The following is an 8348-nucleotide window of genomic DNA, read 5'->3' as shown; positions in this document are numbered from 1 at the left end:
GTTTCAGTCTAAGTAACCTTCATCGTCGTATACCAGTAGGTGTGTACGATGAAGGTTATATCAGGTAGCTTGATCTATTCCTTTTCAGATGGGCTGTCCTCCTACACACCTGTCATACTTTCAAGTGGTGTTTTTAGGACGATTATTGAATTCATCGAATCATTGTCTTGTCTTGCAGCTAGGTTAGGTTGGAGAGGTAGCTTCACATGAAGAGCTTTTGTTGTAAACCGAAATAAATTTCTTGTTTTTCATGTTATGTGTGAAAAACAAGAATGCCCACAATTTTCAGTCTGTTAGTACAGTTGCACACACATTGAACACAGGCCTGACTTACATACATGTTCAGGACCTATACATGCTTAACCCACTAATGGAGAGATGTCAGAGTGAGGGGGGGGGGGCTGCCCCGAGCAGTTGGGGGTTCGGTGCCTTGCTCAAGAGCACCTTGGCAGTGCCCAGGAGGTGAACTGTGCAGTCCTTTGATCCAAACAAAGTTATTATTATTTTTTTTTAACTGTTCTCCTTACTCCCTTCTCCTCCTCCTCTCAGGGCGTTGCGGAGGTGCGAGGAGATGATCCAGCGTTACAGCAGGGAGCTGAACTCAGACGGAGCCGTGGGGAAAGCCGTGGAGGACTGTATGAGGGCCATTATAGGAGTCCTGCTCAACCTGACGCACGACAACGGTTAGCGCGCACGCACAAACGGATCAGAAACACACTTTACTACTTGCACATTAACACGTTTTCCGGGAGTTCTGCTGGAAACTAAAATGTTGACTAATTTGAGTGGATTGTGTGTTTATGTGTGTGTGTGTTTGTGTGTGTGTTTGCAGAGTGGGGCAGCACGAAGACAGGAGAGCAGGAGGATTTAATAATGACGGCTCTGAACTGTGTTCTCAAAGTACCTCAGTATCTTCCACAAGAGCAGAGGTTCGACATCAGAGTACTGGTGAGTCACACACACACACACACACACACACACACACACACACACACACACACACACACACACACACACACACACACACACACACACACACACACACATTTTAACCATTTATTTATGTCCACATAAAGAAAAATAGTACAGGGACCCAAATATTACAGATGCAGTACAATACATACACAAACTTGTGGACCAGTGACACGCAGCAGATCTTCACAGTATCATTTAACAAGCACAAAACTCACTGCTTAAGGGTATAAGTAGCACAATACTCAGTTCTTAAGGGTATAAATAGCAGCGTCTCCACCATATGTGGCGGCTGCCAATAATAGCAGATATGGCACAGTACTTTGCAAGCTGTTTAAAAGGACAGATACTTTATCAGACTTGAAGTTAAAATGACCTAGTGCCAGTGTCTTTGTGTGTGTTTAAATGAACACCTCTGACTGTGTGTGTGTGTGTGGCGTTCAGGGTCTGGGCCTGCTGATCAACCTGGTGGAGTACAGTGCCAGGAACAAGTACTGTCTGATGGAGATGGAGATGGAGGGGGGGCAGGGTCCCTGCGACTCCACCGTCCTGCTGAACCCTCCGCTCCAGGACATCACCTGCACCGGCCCACTCAGCGCCATCGCTGCACTTGTACAGGTGTGTGTGTGTGTGTGTGTGTGTGTGTGTGTGTGTGTGTGTGTGTGTGTGTGTGTGTGTGTGTGTGTGTGTGTGTGTGTGTGTGTGTGTGTGTGTGTGTGTGTGTGTGTGTGTGTGTGTGATCATTTCTGCAGCAGGTGCTGTATTAGAAATATTTCACGGGGATCACGTTTATATTTAAGAGTGTAAATTAATAGTCGTATTATCCTTGTCGCTTACGCCCAGTCTCATCTGTGCTTTGTTCTGTACTGCTGTGGCAGATCAGTTTCCCACGAGCACCATTAAAGCTGCTTTTAAATCGAATCATCCCTTCTAATCCCATTCGGCTGATGCTCTTCCAGCGAGGTCGACGCTAGAATCAGCAACAGCAGCCCGATGACAAACGGAAAGAAACGGGAGAGGAGAGGTGGAACGAGTTATTGTGAAAAGTGAAAATAGTTGGGAAAGCTAAGAATGGACAGGATGGGACTTTTATTCAGAGTAATGACGGATGGAATGATTGTTCTGATGTCAGGTTTGAAGAAATTACTTTCAGGAACATTTGAAACGTAGTAAATGTTGACATTAAGATGAACTTAAACAACATGGCTTGGGGAACCTTGAACACAACTGCTTTAAAAGATTGAACTGTGTTAGGTTTTTACATAAATTAAAACGCTAGATGTAAAGTTGTTTGTGTAGCGCCTTTCAAAACAATGGGCAGTATGAGCAGCCTAATGTTTTCTGAACATCAAAGCATGTCTACCTATTCTAGTAGACCCCCAAGAGTACTAATATGCTAAAAATTAGTATAAGAGGGCTCTTTAAAGCATACACATACAGACCGTGCACTAATTTTCACTAACCTGCTACGCAGAGTTGGCTAACTTTTTTTTTTTTTTAAGTGACCTGTCTTTGTGTTCGTCCTCGTCAGCTGTTCCTCCAGCGGGAGCGGGCTGCCATCCAGGCTGAGGCGCAGACGGATGACCTCATCAAGGAGGCGCCGAAGCCTGCGCTGGACAAGAGCGGCGAGTGGCAGGAGACGGGCGGGGAGATCCAGTGGGTTGCCAACGACAACAACGTAGAGAAGCCGGAGGATGAAAAGAAGAAGAAGGAGAAGGAGGAGGAGGACGAGGAGCTGGACCTCAACAAAGGTAAATCTGGTGGTGGTTGTTGTTATTTCTGGAAGTTACCGGCTCAAGGCCCTGATCAGACAGAGCGCGTTTGAGAAGCCTGGGGCAGCTTTTTGTTATCGTTTTTGTGCGAAGCGTTTTGCTTACTGCTTTTGCGTGGAGCGCCCTGAACGCTAGTCTCGCTTTGACAGACCTTCCTCCACAGCGCTGCAGAGGAGGGTCTGGCTAGTCCACACAGCATTCCAGGATGGGAGAAAAAACATTGTCTGGTTTATTGGCATTTGTTTAAACCAATCACAATCATAGTTGTGCAACAGAAAACTCCGATTGGACAGATAGTCTAGCTAGCTGTCTGGATTTACCCTGCAGAGATCTGAGGAGCAGTTAACCATAGTCCTCACAAATCCACCGGAGGTTAGAACGCCAACACAAAGTTAGCGGAAGGTAGCGGGACATCCAGCCGAAAAGAGTGACCTCTGGCGGATGTAGACTACCTGAACGCTAACCCGGTGAGCCAGATGGTTTGTTACACGGAACCATCTGAGAAGCCGTCATTGGAAACTGTTTGCAAAAGTGCACGTTCAGTCAAAGATTCTCTAAACCGCCCCGGTCACACACACCTAAACCACGCCAATTGGTTCGGTCCGCTGCTGTTCGTACAGAAATGCATTAACTCGACAGCCTGACGAGATGGACTTTCAGGCGATGCGTGATCCAGCGATTCTTGCTGGATCTCGTGATATTGCGAGAATCCAGCTGCACTGCATGGTAACCTGAACGCCTTGCAGAAACACCTGACGTCATTTAACTCCACAGCAAAATAACGGCCGGCTGAGACCGGTTGATTCAATGGTTGCCTAGCAAGAATAACAACAAACCTCAACTGGTCTGATCAGTGCGTCAACACAAAAAAGGCAGCGCAGTGCCCCTCGCGTTTTGCAACCTGCAAACACGCTCTGTCTGATCGCGGCCTGAGTGTGTACATTTAACACAAGACCTGAACATGTTTCTTCCTCATCATCATCCTCTTCCTCCTACTCTCAGCTCTGCAGCATGCAGGGAAGCACATGGAGGACAGCATCGTGGCCTCCTACACAGCACTGCTGCTGGGCTGCCTGTGTCAGGGGAGCACGGTGAGTGAGACACACTCACACACTCCCACTCGAAATCACTCACTCTTACACAACAAGGAAGATGCTGGATATAGAAGCAATGCACCGATTCTCTCTCAATATTCCTGTTTTGTGGACTGGTGTACCCCGCTGTTTGTTTTGTAGAACATCAGCACATTTGCCAAAGAGCTCAACATGCTAGCGCATTAGTTCAATTTTTTCGGCATAACATGCAACTTTTAAGGATTTCCATCCCTTTTAATCCAGACTTTATTACGTCTAATTAACCACAGACTTACACCAGTGTGCTCTTTTGTTTAATGCTACGTCATTATTATTTAGCTTGTCTGAAAGGTTTCACTGGTCAGGATCAGCATATAAACGTCATCCACTGAATTCCTGTCAGATACACACTGTTGAACACATTTACACTCAAACACTATTGGACGCACACACATTGGTACATGCAAACATCCACATATAGAACCTGAGATAAACACTGTATGCACTCATTATCAGAGTTGAGCTGTAAATGTTAAACGCATTAACATCTCCCGATTGTTCATTTTGCGTGTCACATGTTTTAACTCTGTGTGTGTCTCCACCAGTTGAATGTGACTACTGTGAGAGACAACCTGCCGAAAGGAGATTTCTCCATCATGACAGAAATGCTGAAAAAGTTCCTCAACTTCATGAACCTCACGGTGAGTCGCAGCTCTTCAGAGAACATCATCTTTGTCTGCAAGTCACCTAGTTAGAAACTGTTAAATGACGTGAAAAACCAAGAACCAACAGAGAGAAACAGAAATGTTGACTGTCTAATTGATGTGTTGATGTGAAACAGTTAAGGATTCCCCCTAAATTAATTCATTTTATTTATTTGTTAGGGACCATGTCTAATTTTTAACATAAATGTTGCCATATGATACATTGTACCAGAGTTAGCCTTAGGCTAATTTACATCTGCAGTCCCTAGGCAGGGCACAATTTAAATCCAACAGTAAAAACACAACATCTAACAAAAACCTAGCCTGGTCCTACCAGACTCTGGTCCACTAGCCTGGTCCTACCAGACTCTGGTCCATTAGCCTGGTCCTACCAGACTCTGGTACACTAGCCTGGTCCTACCAGACTCTGGTACATTAGCCTGGTCCTACCAGACTCTGGTACATTAGCCTGGTCCTACCAAACTCTGGTTCACTAGCCTGGTCCTACCAGACTCTGGTACACTAGCCTGGTCCTACCAGACTCTGGTCCACTAGCCTGGTCCTACCAGACTCTGGTCCACTAGCCTGGTCCTACCAGACTCTGGTACATTAGCCTGGTCCTACCAGACTCTGGTACATTAGCCTGGTCCTACCAGACTCTGGTTCACTAGCCTGGTCCTACCAGACTCTGGTTCACTAGCCTGGTCCTACCAGACTCTGGTACATTAGCCTGGTCCTACCAGACTCTGGTACATTAGCCTGGTCCTACCAAACTCTGGTTCACTAGCCTGGTCCTACCAGACTCTGGTTCACTAGCCTGGTCCTACCAGACTCTGGTACACTAGCCTGGTCCTACCAGACTCTGACAAGAGGGGAGACAACAACTATCGGCTTAGCGTCGCTAGCGTTAGCCTTAGCCAACTCCTTCACCACTAACGGAGCGAGCTGGAAAATCAAACTGTTCCCGAACCCCGTGGGGAGGAGGGCTATAACATCATGGCCCCCAACACAACTCAGCAAAGATTGGTCTTGCTCGGGCTTTAACTTCTGGATATTCAGCAGCGTTGCCACAACGGACCGAATGGCTTCGCTCGCATCTTTCTCCACCGCCATTACGGAACTATAACTCAAACTAGCGCACTTCACGACCTCAACATCATCGTTCTCAGCCACTCCCTCCGTTGGATGATTGGAGCGCCAAATATTTGGCCGGAGAAAACCCAAGACTATACCGCAAACCCAGACGGAGCACTGAAGGGAAATGAACATTGAGCAGAAGCATGTAGGAGGGCGGAGCCAGGCCAATAAAAACAAGAAGACAGATCAAAAATCCTACATCAATCTATAATGCACATTGTGACACACACACACACAATTTACGTTTCATTTAGGAAAATATAGTAATAACATGAATTTTAACTTCTCTCTTGCTGCTGTGAAGGGTCACCTGATCTTCAGTAGTTCAGCACCATGTTGAAAAACAAGAAAAATAAAAGTAAAAGCAGGATGTTAATGGTTGCAGAGTTGATTGGTTTTTAAATGTTTAAATTATGTTGTCTGGAATATTCCACTGAGTGATGGCTTTAAATGTGCCGACATGTGTCCTGCTCATCCGGGTCAAGGGAGACACTGAAAGAACCTTCCTACTGCAGTTACAGTTCATTTTCACAACGCATGTTCTAGCTTCTATTGTAGCTCCAGGGCAGTTTTATTCTGTAAAGGAAAAGATTGAATTCACACAGTAACAGTCACACAGACACTGTTCTCAAACACCTGACACTGTTACCACATTAATTACTGATCAAAAAACACCTATTATATAATATGATGATAATAATAACAATAAAAGATAAGATCTAAAATAAGCCATTTGAGTGTTCCCTTTAGGATTTATTTTTTTTTTTTAGCAGTGGGGGCAGTTCTGTCCGTGGCGGCAGATATTTTGGCGTGGCGTGCCACCGTTTCCAAAGCAACACAGAGGAAACACAGCGTTTTTATCAGCAGGTTCAAAAAGGGCAGATCACCCAAAAACCAGTCAGTGTCCTATCAGACCAGGACTATCTTCAGTCTGGAAGAAAACCTGATCCTGCATCTATTTATGAACAAAAATAACAATCTGTGTGTGTGTGTGTGTGTGTGTGTTTGTCTGTGTGTGTCTCTGTGAGAACAGACTTGTTGCATGCAGAGGTCTGTGTGTGTGTGTGTGTGTGTGTGTGTGTGTGTGTGTGTGTGTGTGTGTGTGTGTGTGTGTGTGTGTGTGTGTGTGTGTGTGTGTGTGTGTGTGTGTGTGTGTGTGTGTGTGTGTGTGTGTGTGAGTGAGAACAGGCTTGTTGCATGCAGATGTCTTTCTGTGTGTGGAAACTGATCTCTACTTTCTCTCTGCAGTGTGACGTCGGCACCACAGGACAGAAGTCCATCTCCCGGATCATTGACTATCTGGAGCACTGCTAGAGAGAAGCCTCTCACACACACACTCTCTCTCTCTCTCTACACACACACACACACACACACACACACACACACACACACACACACACACACACACACACACACACACACACACCACAACAACCATCTCATTCATCTTCGTCACCACCATCCTCATCTCAGATTAAGTTCACTCCTGGAACACACACACACCCACCCACCCAACAAACACCTGTTCTTCATCATCCTCTTCCTCTGCGTGTTGTGACCAGACGTCGTCCAGTTAAAGGCAGTTTTCGTCGTCATGGTTTCAGCGGTGGAAGCTCACACATAACTGAATGAAAAGGGAGGTTTTTTTTCCCTTCTAAATTGACTTGAGATGAACCCAAATGTATTATGACTTCAGGTATACCGCTGTCCGGATCAGATTTTTATTTTATTTAAGATACAATCCAAGTCAGTATTTAATTTTTTTCCCCACCGGTCCTCTATTTATGAATGTTGCTCAGAACAATGATTTTCCAGCCGTTTTGTTATTTAAATCTTTTAGATTTTTTAGTTTTTTGATACATTTCTTTTTAAAGATTCCTCCAGTTCAGTTCCAGTTCTCACGCTCTGTTTTGGCTGTGCCGAGGAGAGTGCCTTTGCCTGGGCTCAAAAGAGAGCCCACGTTTCTTTTAGGTTGTTCAGGACTGGAGTGCCTGTGAGAAGAACTTTTTTTTTTTTTTTTTTGAAGGTATGGCGGCTGCACCTTTTAGCGGTTTTGGTGGCTGTGGATTTCGTCCTGTGTGCCTCATCCAGCTCTTCATCATGGCATGATGACAATCGCTGCCAGTTGTTCAGAAGCACAGTGTATGGTGGTGACGACGACGCCACATCTTTTCTGAACGTTCTCCAAATTCCTGGTCCCATTTGGCCATCTCCTCGGTCCAGTTTGTGACGAGTGAAGTTGGCGTGACCAGCCGGGTGTGATCATTTCTTCCCCTGACCTCCCTACTCTGTGGGAAAGAGGCGGTTTGAGGCGGAGAGATCAAGTATTGATCGATTCTGGCCAAATAGCGCACAAGTGACCCGTCCGAGACCCGAGAGCCTTTTCTCCTGGAGTGGTGGTCCTTCTCTCGGTGAGGGGATTCTCGTACTCCGTTTTGAATGTTTTAGCTGTGCCGAGGAGAGCGCCTTGGCAAGCGTAGTCAAAGAGAGCCCCCCCCCCCGTTTCTTTTAGGTTGTTCTGGGCTGGAGGGCCTGTGAGAAGGTATGGCTGTGGATTTCATCCTGTGTGCCTCATCCGACTCTTTGCCGTGGAAAGATGACAATCGCTGCCAGTTGTTCAGAAGCACAGTGTATGGTGGTGATGATGACGGCATTTATTTTCTGAACGTTCTCCAAATTCCTGGTCCCTC

The 8348-nt window shown here is 46.0% G+C and overlaps 1 protein-coding gene across 1 annotated transcript in view; it reads left to right on the top strand.

Moving 5' to 3' along the window:
- Window positions 1-7362, top strand: part of waplb (WAPL cohesin release factor b) — a 40482-nt gene extending 33120 nt beyond the window's left edge. Inside the window, exons 14-20 of the mRNA XM_039788251.1 lie at window positions 550-683; window positions 833-948; window positions 1417-1590; window positions 2504-2723; window positions 3747-3835; window positions 4423-4518; window positions 6907-7362. Coding sequence (XP_039644185.1) covers window positions 550-683; window positions 833-948; window positions 1417-1590; window positions 2504-2723; window positions 3747-3835; window positions 4423-4518; window positions 6907-6972 — 895 coding nt within the window. The 3' untranslated portion in view covers window positions 6973-7362. The remainder of the gene's footprint in view (window positions 1-549; window positions 684-832; window positions 949-1416; window positions 1591-2503; window positions 2724-3746; window positions 3836-4422; window positions 4519-6906) is intronic.
- The last annotated feature ends 986 nt before the right edge of the window (window positions 7363-8348 follow it).

Source organism: Perca fluviatilis, chromosome 21 (assembly GCF_010015445.1).
Source record: "Perca fluviatilis chromosome 21, GENO_Pfluv_1.0, whole genome shotgun sequence".
Classification (NCBI taxonomy): Eukaryota; Metazoa; Chordata; class Actinopteri; order Perciformes; family Percidae; genus Perca; species Perca fluviatilis.
Note: the sequence above shows the minus strand (reverse complement) of the source record. Positions and strands in the feature narration are given on the sequence as shown.